Here is a 15,265-nt window from a genome sequence, read left to right as displayed (position 1 = left end):
AATGCACCGGTAGCACCTTTTGTATAATGGCTAGTAATATTTCTTACAATTTAAGAAGCAAGCTTGTTATAGTTTATTATAGAGAAAAATCTTTGAGTTAATATTATTTATTGGTTCTACTTCAGGTTTTCTCTCATTTCAATTGCAATGATACTATACAAATAATTCTGAAGGAAAAGTATTTTCTTAAACAAATTAGAACAACAATCCTCCAGTATTTTTTTCCTTAAAAAAGTGTAAAATGTAGTACATGCTTTTTTTTAATTCAGACTTCCCTTAGGTTTGCAAATATTGCACAAAGTACCTCTCATGTTTTGAAGATGACACCTAGTACCCTTATTTTATTATTCAGTTTACACACTCGACGGTGTGTGTGTTCTCCTTTATTCTTCTAAATCTCCTTCAGTTCACACACCAAGATTGAATTTGAAAAGCCATTGTCATTGGTTGACGAAGAAGGACGGGAATGATGACAATTCTTTCACCAACTCCCCTTATATGGAAATATAATCCCATTCTATTATTGGCCATTGACCACCCATTTTTCTACATTTTACAGAAACTGATAAATATATTTTACGAAATGTACAATTCTCATGGGTATATTGGTCCTCCGCGCTGGGGCACTAATACTATGGGTTTCGTTTGGTTCAATTTCCTCCCTTATGTTATTTCTTGTTACTGTGTCATTTTCAAGTTTTTTTCTTCTTTGGAATGTTAACAACAACAACAAAGCAAAAACACAACTAAGGGACCCTAACGAATCCTTCAACAACAGAAGAATTCACTATTCTAACACCTGGCGGAGGAAAAAGAGCTCCTGGTCGGGCAAGCCAATCTGCCGACGCGTTCCCTTCACGCTGGATCCAAGTGAGCGTGACCTTCCATGCTCACGAATATCCTTAAGCACACGAGCTTGGCTATGAAAACGAATCTTGTTGACGTCCCCCAAATTTGCAACCAAGTCTGAACAATCGGTCTCACACATCACTTCCTGACAACCGCGATTCTAGGCTAACCAAAGACCCCCTTCAAGGCTTCAACTTCTGCAAGGAACAAAGAACCACTCACCCCATACACCATAAAACCCCCTAACCAATTCCTAGCACCGTTCACAGAGCAAACCACCCCATTCCCAACAATCTCACGAAAGCTCTCGTCAACGTTTAGCTTAATTAAGTTCACCGGTGGGGGATGCCAAACACGTGATAGAGCACGAACCTCCTCCACTAAGCATGGGTTCTTAAGCTTATTCCATGATGCATGTGTTACCCAAGGGTGTTGGTCCAAGATCATGTTGCATCTTTATTTCCACACGCCCCAAAGCCCAGCCATAAATTTCACCACATGACCGTCGCGAGCATGCAACTTGATCCACTCGTACAACTCAAGATTCCATAAATTTGGCCAATTCCACGCCCCAAGTTCCCCCCCCCCCCGCCATAATTCACGAGAATGAGGGCAATCCCTCAAGTAATGAATACCATCCTCCCTCACTGCCGAACAACACGAGCAAGCCTCAAAGATAGCCATCAGACATTGGAATCGATTCTGATTAATCGGAAGAGCACTATGGAGAGCAAGCGACACAAACATACAGACTTTTTCAGGAACATCTAATTTCCAGACCCATCTCCTATCAAACTCACCGTTCTGGATCAAGACTTGATCCCTGAGCCACGAATAGCCATCCCTAACTTTGTACCGGCCTGCTTCTGAACCACTCCAGGTCCAAAGATCCTCACTGTTAGTCACCACCCGAGGGGGCAACAAGAAGAACTGACCCACCACATTATCGGGAAGCACTGTGTAGAGCCTATTTGACTTCCATTGCCCATCCTCAACGAGGTCCCTCAAGCACAACTCTGTATCGGAAACATGCACAAACAATATGTAAGACCCAGGATTTTAGAATTAAAATAAATTAATTAATTTCCACCTCACGCATAGGATTCTGTGTAAGCGTGAGAGGAACTTGACTTATGTTTGATGTTTGGATTAGTATTATGAGAAAGAAAGTTCAGGGAATGACTAAGAATAATTTTATAGTCGCTATAGGTTATAGCACGAGTTTTATTCACTTCCGCCTTAGGGCGAAAACGTTAGTAAAAGGCTAATTTGCTCTTAAAGCATTGTAGAAACGGATTCAAAAATATTCAGAGGAATATAAGAACTCCTCTTATTCCTTTCCACGACGAGTGTTTCGACAAGAAACCCTGGACTGTATGAACGATCGATTTCGATTCTCGGAAGTTGCCGAAAATGAATCTCTGATAGCTCAAGAACCTTAAAGTAAACTGTTGATGAAGACTTTTTCTATTCGGAGCTTCAAACGAAGATTCCACACGCTTACACCCATTTCTTTCGATGTTTCTAATCTTTCTTCAGAAATAAGTTTTCTCATCCGACATCAACTGCAAAAAGTAGTTTTTCGGGTAAAATAGATTTACACCGACTTTGGATCGTTTGCTTTGATTCTGACAAACATGTTTTGAGTTCTGGAATTCTGTCGCCATAACCTATCTTAGAATTCACGGAGGAATGTGCAGGAAAAATTGGAATCGCGAAATATTCTTTTTCCCGCGTTTTCCATTTTCTATAAATAGCTTGAAAAATGAAAAAAAAAACAAAAACATCACCACCAACACACACACACGGCCGTGAGCTTCAAGGAGGAAGGAGGGGAAAAAGATTTTCACCGATTCTTGTCTGATCGTCGCTCTGTTCGTTGCTACGCGTAGGCCTCGAGGTACTGATGCTTTTCCTTACCTCTGATCGTAAATTCTGTCGCTTTTCTCTATGTCTTTCTGTGCTCAAAGTTTTGAGCTTTTTGTAAAACTGTCCAAATAACTTGATTTCTCTGTCTAAACTTATTCCCTGCATGCCCAAGAGCATGTTTAGCGGATTACATTTCGCCGAATCTCGTCGAATCACCGCAGAACTTCAATTCTGCTCAAAATACCCATTTTATGCTGAGGTTCCACTTTTTGAGTCAAAAACTCTCGACTGAGCTTAGCGTCAGTAGGATTAGTCGTCATAATCGTCGTTAGTATCGACCTCATCCAATTTATTTTTCGAAATTATGATATTGAGTTTCCGAGCTAAAAATCTTGACCAAAATACCCCTGTTCTAGTTTTCGATCCGATAATTTTTCTGAGAGTTTCCCTGGCCTAGATATCGCCTAAGAATACCTAGGAATTAAATTAGATCGAAGAAAAAGTTCGGAAACCCTATTTTTGTGAGTGGCAGAAACCTGTTTGTTAGGGTACCGTGTCCAAAAATAATTTTTGGGTCTCTATGACCTGAGCTATAGCGTAGCTCTTTCAATTGTCGAAATTTTGGCGTTGGTTTCGTGTCATTCCGAGTTATGTAGCTCGAGTTATGCTCGTTTTAGCGAACGAAGTCTTCGTTGTCCATTCGTGCTTAAATGTGAACTCTGAAGCTTTAAAAGCTTTCTTTCCGGTTTCGATTAGTGTTATTAGATAGTGTTGTTTCTAGTAGGGCTTGTGTTGACGATTGTGTTTCCTTGTTCTAGGTTCGCAATTTCCATGCGCAACTTCTACTCACGAAGGTAAGGGTAACTCAGTTTTAGAGCGTCTTTGAGTCTTGCCTGCTTTTATCGCACTGTCTGCGTTTGAGATGAAGATGTTTATATTGATTGGCATTGGATTATGATTATTATGCTGAACTGGAAAAATGTTTTCTGGAGGCTTCGGCCGAGTGAACTTATTGAGACGTGTGTCTCCATTTTCTGAGAGGCTTCGGTCGTTTACTGGTTTCTGTCATTACTGCTTTCTAGTGGATAAGACATGGTTATTGTTGATACCTTGATTGTTGTTATGTTGAAATAGTGAGGTGGGGTTAGTATGCATTTCAATGAGACGTATGTTTGTTGATAATATGAATAACATGTGATTATGTTGATTTGATTATTGAATTTGAGATTGTTGCTTGAGTGACCACTGAGTTGGATGAGATGTTTTGGTTTGCTTGAAGTGGCGATGAGGTGGGTTTGTCCCACGGGATTGTCCCGTCTTTTGAGGCGTTATAAAGTGGCAATGAGGTGGATTTGTCCCACACGATTGTCCCGTCTTTTGAGACGCTAAAGTGGCGATGAGGTGGGTTTGTCCCACGGGATTGTCCCGTCTGTCGAGACGTTATAAAGTGGCGATGAGGTGGGTTTGTCCCGCGTGTTTGTCCCGCGTGATTGTCCCGTCCTTTGAGACGCTAAAGTGGTGATGAGGTGGGTTTGTCCCGCGTGATTGTCCCGTCTTGCGAGACGTTATTGTTTGATTGATATTGTTGAGGTTTGTCGATACCTGATTTGATGTTATATTGTTGAGGATTATTGTTATCTGATTTGTCGTGATATTGTTGAGGATTGTCGATACCTGATTTGATGTTATATTGTTGAGGATTATTGTTATCTGATTTGTCGTGATATTGTTGAGGATTGTTGGTATCTGTTTTAAAACCATATCGTTGATTTTGCTGATATGTTTAATTCTATTAAATATATGATTCAATTTCATGATCGATAGGATGAGTTGTCATCTATCCTGAGTTAAATTGGTAGCTTACTTACCATGGCATGTATTAGATTTGAATAACATGCTTTTTTCTTTATTATGTGGTAATTGCATGGAGTTAACCCTTTCTATTTGCTACTTGTTGTTTGGGCGCTTAACGCTATTAGGCGATGGAGAGCCTTCCGCTGAAGCTTAGCTGTTCGAGTTGGAGACCGTGACTGTGGGTGGTCGAGTAAAGGTGGATGAAGCAGTTGCTTCTCCCTTTTTGGTGGACTATGTCTGAGTTTCTTCCTCCATCTGAAAACTCTGCTGTTTAAACCTTATTTTCGCCACTTGTCTAAGTGAGCGTACTTATTTTGGAACCCCGTTTATGGTGTTGTGAACTACTCTATGTGATGTATATTATTATGTCGGGAAACAGGTTATTTAAATAAAGTTATGTAACGTTTCCAACCCTATGGTATTTAGTCTTTTCATTGTCAAAAAAAAAATACCCTTGGATTTTAGGGATTGCAGAATAGTCCTTAGACTTTGTTAGGTTACTTAATGTGATTCCTCAGTTGAGAAATTGGGGCGTTACACAATAGCTGCTAAGCCAAATTCCCTAGACTTGTCCGATCGCTATACCAAACCGATGACCCCTCAGAACCCAACCTGAAACGAAACCCATCTTGAAGTTTTTCTCCGGCCTTCAATATTCCTCTCGAAATAGATGATACATTAGACCTCCTCAATACACTGAGGACGAAGGAGTTCTACATGTATTTGTGCTGAAAAGCTTGCACCCAAAGCTTAATCAGACTATACATCAACTGCCACACTACCTTTCCTAACAAAGCTGTGTTAAAGTCACTCATGCACTCCCACACCTTGTGATTTATCCCGCGTTACAAACTTCCAATCCTATACTACATACTATTTTCGAAATCAAAAAGTGGCAACTCCGACAAGAGTCGTCATCTCATTCTATATATGTATTTCTTCATAAGCTTTCTCTCTCATACTATAATTATTAGGTAGATGATGTTATATTTATATTTTTTGATTTTTTAGTAATTTAAATATTAAATAATTCCAAATTTTTGAAAAAATTTAATGTATTTATATTTCATTTAATAGCTATTAATGACATTAAAATAATTAACAAAAGTCAATTGTGTTTTTTTTTCAAAAATAACTACTGTATTAATCGGACATTTAATGGTTTTTAATGACATTAAAATAATTAATAAAAGTTAATTGTGACTTTTCTTCCATTAAGATATATGCTGGAAAAATATTTTTTTAATGGTTATTGTTATTTTTTATATAACAAAATAAAAAAAATTGAATGTAATATCTTATGTTCAAAATGATATCAAATATGTCATAAAAAGTTGATATCAAATAGTTTTAAAGGATTGATTTGAAAATTAACTCAAAAAATTTGTATTTTATGTTTTCGTATATACATCTGGAAGATTAAAATGTTATTAGTATATTGATTCAAAGCATAACAAAATACAAAAAAAAGGGAATTAGAATGTAACTAGGAATACAAAAAAAACTTAAATAAGTGATATACGTATTCAAAAAAGAAAAAAAGAGAGGAAATATGAAAAAACTTGATGTATGGCGACAAAGTACTCTTATTCCATGAGTGCATGACGCATAATCAATACTAGTTAACTATATTTTGGGTTAATGGTAAAATGAGTTTTTAATTTTATAAGCGAGTTTGTGACAATAAAAATCAGTCAGTAATTATAAAAGTGACCGCTACTAAACGTCATTTTTCGGATGAGTGACTAATATCAAAATCACTTATAAATCAGAGACTAATTTGATCATTAACCTTTAACCCTATATTTTTATTAATAAAAAAAAAACACACTTAAAATAAAATATGAATTCTATTTGTGAATCAAATTCCCATAAGATGGGTTGAGCCGAGAATACGAGCCCATTTTGAGTGGCCTAGTAGAATCGTGGTACCCACATGCAAATTGCAACCCAACAACCCCTTGAGACTGCAGTCACATATAAAACCACCTCCAATCTCACTCCGTTCAAAGCACGCAGCACACCTCAACTCCGTTCATATCTCCTCGTGTTCCTCTCCTTCCTTCACGCCCAGCCCACCCTTTCTTTTTGATTCCGAAAAAGGTAAAATCAACGCTAACCTATCTCCATTTCAACCTTCTCAGATCTCAAAATTTTGTAACACTCTCTTTTTTCTCTTCGATTCGCTCTCTTCTCATTTTACGCTGTACGATGCTATCTGTCTTCAATTTCAGTTCTGTTTCGATTTTGTTTGGTCTGTACTGTTGTTTACTGTTTGATCCGATGTTTTTTTTTTTTTTTCATTGTTTAATCCGCGGAAATTGTAGATCTGTGTCTGTTTGTTATTCTGTGATCTGATCCAGATTGGCTTCATCTGTAAGCTGAATATGTTTTTGATTTGATTCTCACAAAAAAAATGTTCCTTCCTTTATCAATCAACGAATCTTTGGTTCAACTTTTTAACAGAATGAAATTTTTTGGTTTATATTGGTCACTTGTTTTTAGATCTTACTTGTTCTTCGTGTTTCTCTCTTCTTTTCCCAATTGTTCTGTGTAATCGTTGTATTTTTTGCTGTTTTTCTTTTGAAAAGCTTCGATATTCATCACTCTGTATTATTACTGTTTTTAAAAGCTTTATGGCGTTAAAGGGTGGTTCAGAATTTTGGTTTTATTTGATTTTTTCTTGCTGGTTTGCGATTTACTGATTATACATGTTCAAAAGTATACTTGGGTAGCTGAATATTTGTATCACAAATAATTGTGGTATGTATGAAGAAGCAATGTTGTTATTTACAATTATGTTAATTTTTTAGATCTGATTTTTCCCTTGATTGCCTGTCTTTGATTTTGATTTGCTTGGCAGCATCTTGTCTCATGTGTGGATTGATGTTGTCCTGTTTTTTGTTTTTTTTTCCTTTTGTTAGCATTTTGGGAAGTCAGATTAAATTTTAGGGTTTTGCTTGATTTATATTGATGGTATGTTGGTTATTAGTTGTACTTTTTTGGTGGTTGTGAATTCCTATATGAATGTTGTTATGATTGGATTTGCGAAATTTATGATGTTTATTTGACATTGTTTACTTGTTGTGTTCTTTAGGAAAGGCACCATGGTTGATCAGGTTCAGCACCCTACAATCGTGGAGAAGGCTACTGGGAAGCTCCACTCTCAGTTTGGTCTGTCATCTGGTATCAAGAGTTATGATGGTGCTTACCGTCATCCTGCCCTCTACCAAAGGCGCTCATTCGGGAACTACTCAAATGCTGGATTGCAGTACCCGGTGATGCCCTCTTGCAGAGCCTCTGTTGATTTATCTGCAGCTGCTGCAACTGCCTCCCCTGTCTTTGTCGGAGCTCCAGCTGAGAAAAGCCATTTCTTTATTGACTTTCTCATGGGTGGTGTTTCTGCTGCTGTCTCCAAAACTGCTGCTGCTCCCATCGAGAGGGTTAAGCTTTTGATCCAGAACCAGGATGAGATGATTAAGACTGGCAGGCTATCCGAGCCCTACAAGGGTATTGGTGATTGTTTTGCTAGAACCACAAAGGATGAGGGTATCGTTGCCCTATGGAGAGGTAACACTGCAAATGTCATCCGTTATTTCCCCACTCAGGTTGGTTTTGTGTAAATTTTGATTTTTACTACCTTAATCCTTGCACTGTTGTGGTTTATTTATTATTGGATGCTAATTTTTCTTTTCAAATTCCACCAGGCTCTGAACTTTGCATTCAAGGACTACTTCAAGAGGCTTTTCAACTTCAAGAAGGACAGGGATGGTTACTGGAAATGGTTTGCTGGCAACTTGGCTTCTGGAGGTGCTGCCGGTGCCTCATCCCTCTTGTTTGTTTACTCTCTTGACTATGCCCGTACCCGTCTTGCTAACGATGCAAAGGCTGCAAAGAAAGGTGGAGAAAGGCAATTCAATGGTCTTGTTGATGTCTACAGGAAGACATTGGCATCTGATGGTGTTGCTGGGCTTTACCGTGGGTTCAACATCTCCTGTGTTGGAATCATTGTGTATCGTGGTCTCTACTTTGGAATGTATGATTCCCTGAAACCAGTACTCCTTACTGGAAAATTGCAGGTTTGTTTCTGCCCCCATTTATATGAGATATTCATTTTTGCTAATTTTTTTGGTTGTGATTTTGCCAATGTGTCTTTTTAATCATGTTAATGCCTGGTGTTTTGAAGCAAAAAACTTGAAAGGTTCTTCAGATTTGTGTTGACTGTGATTAAGTTTTTAGTTCACTAAACCTTTCAATAACATTCAAGCCTTATTGACATTCACTGTGATAGATGGATTTCTGTTGATAAATTTAAGCCTTATTGACATTTCCCTTTCTCATTTGGTCATTGCAGGATAGTTTCTTTGCAAGCTTTGGGCTTGGATGGCTCATCACCAATGGTGCAGGTCTTGCATCATACCCCATTGACACCGTTAGGAGAAGAATGATGATGACATCTGGTGAAGCTGTCAAGTACAAGAGCTCCTTGGATGCATTCCAACAAATCCTCAAGAATGAGGGAGCCAAGTCGCTGTTTAAGGGAGCTGGTGCTAACATCCTCCGTGCTGTTGCTGGTGCTGGTGTGCTTGCTGGTTACGACAAGTTGCAGGTCATTGTGTTCGGCAAGAAATATGGATCTGGTGGCGCTTAAGTGTTTTAGCTTCTGAGTCATTTTATTGTTTTAGATGGCGATGAAAATCATTTTCTGAGAGTTAGACTAATTGCTTCAGCAAATTTTGTTTAATAAGTTCACTCAGGGGGACTCTGTCCCTAAGACCCGTTTATTTTGGCTGAAAGATTCACTTCAAAGGTATGATTTATTGGAGTGGCAGGATAAGCAACTGTCACTTAGAATTACATTTTTTGTTTGAGATTAAAATATATCACTTATATTGGTCCTGATTGTCTTATCTCCATAATAAATGCCGATGAATTTGATTTCATGATGATTCTTGTTGGTGAAAAGGAACTGGAATGATCCTTGTTCTTTAATTATACCTGTATGATAAGGTATCCGTAGTTTTTCTTGCTACTCAAATGTGAGGGTTGGGAGGGTTATGCATGTGGAAATTTTCTCTAGTTGACATTATGTTTACCTCACTCTTCATATGCCTTAATTAGATTGAAATAGGTGAGACATTTATAGAATTAGATATAACGTCTCATTTGATATTTTGATGTGAGACTAAAAGCTGCATTAGTGTGTTTGAACTTTGAACCACAGTTGAGTGTAGATAATGTGACTTCTTAAGAAATCTTCGTAAGGAATCTTGTGGTATATTTGAAATTTGGGTGAACAAATTGAACCAATTAAATGAAGTTCCAATTATAGAAGTGACCCTGAACTGAAGACTGATCTCGACGTGCCTCTTGAGAATAGAGATAAGACATGTCTCATTATGTTCCAAATTCCTTACGTTTTCTTTTGTGACCCCATTGTTGTGCTCTCACAAGTCACACCTTGCTCTTCACCAATCATTGACGAGTTGAGAAGAATGCTCTGTTTCGATCGATCACAATGGTTGACAACTAGCTCAACTTACTTTTGTAATGAAATGAGACAATCGATGATATGCTGCCTCTGCAGTTGGTTTCCACTAGCTGAAGAGAGGACAATTTTTTTTATTATACGATAGTTAACTATTTTTCAACAGAGCCTCCCCCCCCTTTAAACACTCGGTAGCCTCATCGCTATCACCACAATACCCTTTGAAACTTTCAGTAGAGGGTTATGGCCACAAATCAGAACCCATAGTCAACATCTCCGCAGTTGTTTAACTCCCTCAAAATTCTTTTTCTTCTTCGTATTATTTCAGCTTTATTAATTAATTTATTATTTAATATTATTATTATTATTATTATATTAGGAAATATTTGATATATTTTACATAAATATTTAAAGTTGGAATAAAATGTTTGTTTTATTTAATAAATTTTTTATTACATCAAAAAGATAAATTGCACGTAAAGATTGATCCATTGACTTTCCCCACTCAATTCATATGTTCCCTAACTCTTACCGCTTGAGTTATCATTCAAGTTTCAAGGACAAATGTTTGATTTATAAATTGGAATGAAGAGAAGATATGGGAAAATATCTTCACAAAATATAAGACATTTCTATGATTGGCAATACATCACATTTTGACACATTGTATTATTACTTTTATTTTTGTGAATCAAGTTATACATTAATAGCGTAAATAAGTTTTACATAAAATTAAATTAACTAAAAAAAATTAAAGAGATCAAAGCACTATATTAATTATTGATAGCTCAATTGGTAAGAATTACGAGACATATGAGTTGGAGAAATCTAAGGATCAATCAATAGATGGTGTAATTTATCTTTCTGATTAAAGAAAAAACACTTATAATTAGATTGAAAATAAATTATCACGCTTCTAATTCACATCCACATATATCATATAAGAAGAAAGAAAAGTGAAATAAGTGATAAGACAAGCGTGTGTATCAAAACTCATTAGATTCATTAAATTAAGGATTTTATTATTGTGACCCATAATATGCACTACTTTTTAAGTGGTGTAAAAATACACCACTTGCTTTAACCTGCTATAACAGGTCAAGGCATCTTTAAAAAAAAAATTAATATAGTGATAATTTTTTAATGATATTTTTTTATAAAAAAATGTATTAACTTGTTATAACCGGTCAAAATAAGTGGTGTGGTGCATGTTAGGGAGAACATTTTATTATTATTATTATTATAAATTAGATTATTTTTATGATGGATCATGGATGCATTAAAGAGATGTCCAACGGTCAAAGGGTAACGTTCACCCCCTCCAACCCAGTAACGGTCACATTTGCACCCTTCACAACTATCCCACACCCGCTCACTCACTCTCTCTCTCTTACCCACCACGCCCATTTCACTCTCTCTCTCTCTCTCTCTGGTGTGAATGATCATCAATGGAACCCGCGAAAATCGATTGGAAGAGAGTGGAGTGGAATTTCGTGGAAGACGAACTCTACGAGCACATCAACGCACCCAAATGGGTTGACTTCTTGTCCCCTGACCACGACAAAGATGATGAAGCCTGGTTCTGCAAACCTGGTAACCTAACCTCATTCTTCCTTTTCCCAATTCCTGATTCTCACTCTTTCTTTGTTAATCTGTTGCTTATTGTTGGTTTTTCTTGTTGTTGTTGTTGCAGATTGTAAACATCCCAAGACAGCAGAAGATTTTCTCAGATCACCAAGTCCTTTCAAGGTTTTCCATTCTTGCCCTCTTTTTCAGATACCCTTTTGTTCAATTTGATGTTTGCAGCTGAGAATTTGTCAGAAAATTGAGATTCTCTATATTGGGTCATTTGGGTGTCTTCCTAACACATAAAGACTCAATCTTGAGCTTCAAAAGTCAAAACTCAAAACCCTACTTTGCATGTTTGTGTTCACTGTTCACTGATTAACTCTTTTTATCCTTCTCTAGAAGTCTAAAAGTCCAGCTTATGGTTTGGAAAATTCTCCATTTGGTGACCAAAATAGAAGGTACTACTTGTAAGCAATAGTATACCATTTCTGTTTCCATGCATTTCAAGGTTCTGCTAAGAGATTGAAGTTTAGTCATTTATATGTGTACTGAGGTTGAAATTTTTGGTACAGAGATGGGAGAATCAAGAGAAGGGTGCCGGCCTTATCATCGGCTTCTCCTCCTGATGATAACTTCAGATTCAACCTAGATAGCGAAAACCAAGACCCGAATATGTGTACTCCTTCAATTCAACCCACCAAGACCAAGACCATGAAGGCTGCAATCAAGTCAAGTGAAGAGAAGAGGAAGCTATTTGATGATGCAATCGAGGACAGTAAGGTGCCTCCGTTGAGATCAGTTCTCTCCACGAAGAATTTGTTTGCCCCGCGGCCTATTCTGAATCACATCACAGAATTCTATAATGAGCTGAAGAAATTGACCCTGAGAGCCAGAGAGAGAGAAGATGCTGAAAATTTGAGCACCACAGGGAGTGAAAGCGTTGTGCAGGAGAAGACTCCATTATGTCCTTTTCAACCTTTGGGAAAGTCTGATATAAGAGAGAAAGAAAGGAAGCCACTGGTTGAAGTGAAGCAGCAGAGGAAGAAGTAAGAATACTCTCCCTCAGAACCTATGCCTTTCTTTTTATAGTTGGTAACTGTAGTGTAAAATCCATTGTCCCTATTCGAATTTTAAATATTAGATGGAGATTTCAGTAATGTGATCCTTAGTACACAAAACAGTGCTGAAATATTTTTTCTGGGGTATTAGACAGCCTTACTAAATAATTTACTAAACCTTGCATTGATGATTTGAGAAGAAGAAAGAGAAGACATCTGAAACGCAATGGAAAAATGCAAATAAAGTAGAGATTCACATAGAAAAATTGGAATAGGAACACCTTTTTCCTATGGCCTAGCCGCTTTCATCCAGTTAAATGATAAGAATTTTGCAATTATTGAACAACCTTACAATATCTATAGTTCTGTGATTTAAAACCGTTGTTCAATTTGAATGTTATCACATTCTAGCATTTCTGATCTAATCAAATGTGCATTACTCTTATCTGCAGAAGACCTGACGAGGCAGAAAACAGGCCTATAACTCTTGACCTGGAGTGTATAAAAAACAAGAGGGAGGAGAACTTACAACAAATTCGAGTAAATCCTCCCTCTCCTCAGTGCTTCTCTGCTGCTCATGGACTCAATAAAACTACTCCTTCAACGACTTTGAAATCCCGGCTAATGGTACGTTACTAGACCCAATAGTTGACTGACAAGACAACGGTAACATTAGACTATATTATTTCAGAGTATACCATAATCAGGTAATGCAGAAGTTCGTTGATAGAATACATATCAATCTTGATTCAGGTAATTGTTCCATATCAAGAGAGAAAAACATAATCAACATGTGGAAATTTAGTAGGGTATAATAATCATTATGAGGCTCTCAGTTTCTCTCTTAGTCGGGACTCACACAATTGATAGTCTATAGATAGAATGATGTAAGATATACTTGATGGCAGGCTTTTAAATTGTAGTCCGCTATGTGAAGGGATTTTGAGTGCCTGCAACGGCATTGCGACCACAATGTGGCTGCGTGAAACCGCACTTTTCCACAATGTGGCTGCGTGAAACTGCATTTTTCCGCAGCATAACCGCAACCTCAACCGCAATTTAAAACTCTACTCGATGAGGTTTTAGGTTTTTTTTTTGCAGATAGATATATCCTCAACCGCAATCCTAACATGCATGAAGTGATTGTGTCTGAAATCCGTACTTTACCTTTTGAAATGCACTCCTTACATTATAGTATACTTTTAAATGACTTTGATTTACTTCTGCCAATCAAATGCAGTTCATCTTGAATGAAACAATATCACATTTTAGGCTTTACTAACTCTTAGGCTTTTACAAATTTCTTCCAGGCCCTAATGTGCTTAAGACACAGGCTTTGTTAAAATGTTAAATTTTAAATCCAAGTGTTTCACATTTGAGGAGTATTACTCAAGAAGTACTGATGAGCCTTATCGTGCAGGAGAAAGGAATACTTAAAGAGGTTGAGCCAAACAAGGAAATCGCAAAGGAGTCATCACCTTCATACAACTGCAGAAGCATTGCAGTAATTGATGAAAGAGAAACAAAGACCTTGGACATGTTTTGGTTCTTAAAGCCTTGCACACTGTCAAGCTGAACCTGGTGCAAAGTGATTATAGATTCATTCTTTCATTTGTTTTCTATGTTATGCTGTCCTCATAAAGCAAAACTATTTTTTTTTAAGATTGAAATCATTCTTTATCATTGTAGCAATTCTTTATTCTTTCATGCTTCCATATCCTTGTACCATTGATGTAAGAATCTGAAACTGATGATTCAATGTTCGATCCGCATCCTCTTGAACTTTTACAGCATATAACTTGGTCTTACACATTTCTGGGATGATGATGATATTTGTATCCATTGTCTCTTGACTTGATGTTGGAAGTCTTCTTGTTCTATTTGGCTTTCTTGGTTCTGTTAGTAGGAAGGATATAATTTTCTTCCCCTTCTTTATCAACTTTGATGACATTTAAGATAATAGAATATCATCATCATTTATCATGCGACTCAAGTCACATATTAATAGAGAAAGTTGGTAGGAGCCTACCATTTCATGTAGGGTTACAATAGCTCAAATATATCCCTACATGAGGAGTCACAATGTTCTCAAATCATACCATTTTATGACATAGTTTAAATGGTTCCTACTATCAAGGTTCAATTCAACCATAGACTACACCTGTCAACTATACCTAGGGACGGACCCACGTTAAGAGAAGGTGGGTCAAGTGCCCCCACATCATTTTTACTTTTGCTTCATACAATACTATACTATATATTATAAAATATTATCTTGCCCCGCACTCTTCAAAGTTCAAATATGCCCCCATAGCTTGACAATTTTACCTTTAGTGCCACTAAAAAGTTAACTTCTTTTATCTACATTTTACTTTTTCCATTGAACCGTTGGTCCGTGACAATGTATTAGATTTCAAGTTTTGATATTTTTATTTTATGTCTTTTATATTGTTTATGAGTATGAAATTAGTCATGGTTATGTTGATTTTTACTATATTTTAGCAATGGAATAATTTATCAAAATGAAATTAACATTCAAGGCAATCATTTTCTCCTCAATTTCAAGCACTTGATAAAA

At 37.0% G+C, this 15,265-nt stretch overlaps 2 protein-coding genes across 5 annotated transcripts; both read left to right on the top strand.

Annotated features, from left to right (window-relative positions):
• The first annotated feature begins 6,504 nt into the window (after nt 1-6,504).
• On the top strand, nt 6,505-9,474 carry LOC130743412 (ADP,ATP carrier protein 1, mitochondrial). The gene is made up of 4 exons (XM_057595647.1): nt 6,505-6,675; nt 7,670-8,180; nt 8,280-8,651; nt 8,927-9,474. Exons 2-4 carry the CDS (start codon nt 7,680-7,682, stop codon nt 9,221-9,223), a joined length of 1,170 nt encoding a protein of 389 aa, XP_057451630.1. The 5' UTR covers nt 6,505-6,675; nt 7,670-7,679; the 3' UTR covers nt 9,224-9,474.
• A 1,894-nt stretch (nt 9,475-11,368) lies between these two features.
• LOC130749183 (uncharacterized) lies at nt 11,369-14,485 on the top strand. 4 transcript variants are annotated; one of them, XM_057602498.1, is made up of 6 exons: nt 11,369-11,653; nt 11,754-11,809; nt 12,029-12,096; nt 12,202-12,675; nt 13,143-13,314; nt 14,108-14,485. In XM_057602498.1, exons 1-6 carry the CDS (start codon nt 11,509-11,511, stop codon nt 14,261-14,263), a joined length of 1,071 nt encoding a protein of 356 aa, XP_057458481.1. In that variant the 5' UTR covers nt 11,369-11,508; the 3' UTR covers nt 14,264-14,485. The 4 variants fall into 4 exon arrangements, with proteins under 4 accessions (XP_057458481.1, XP_057458483.1, XP_057458480.1 ...); XM_057602500.1 differs by having other exon boundaries at nt 11,370-11,653; nt 12,029-12,087; XM_057602497.1 differs by having other exon boundaries at nt 11,371-11,653; nt 13,140-13,314.
• Nucleotides 14,486-15,265: the final 780 nt, after the last annotated feature.

This window comes from Lotus japonicus, chromosome 3 (assembly GCF_012489685.1).
Source record: "Lotus japonicus ecotype B-129 chromosome 3, LjGifu_v1.2".
In the NCBI taxonomy this organism is placed as follows: domain Eukaryota; kingdom Viridiplantae; phylum Streptophyta; class Magnoliopsida; order Fabales; family Fabaceae; genus Lotus; species Lotus japonicus.
This window is presented reverse-complemented; position numbering and strand designations above follow the sequence as displayed.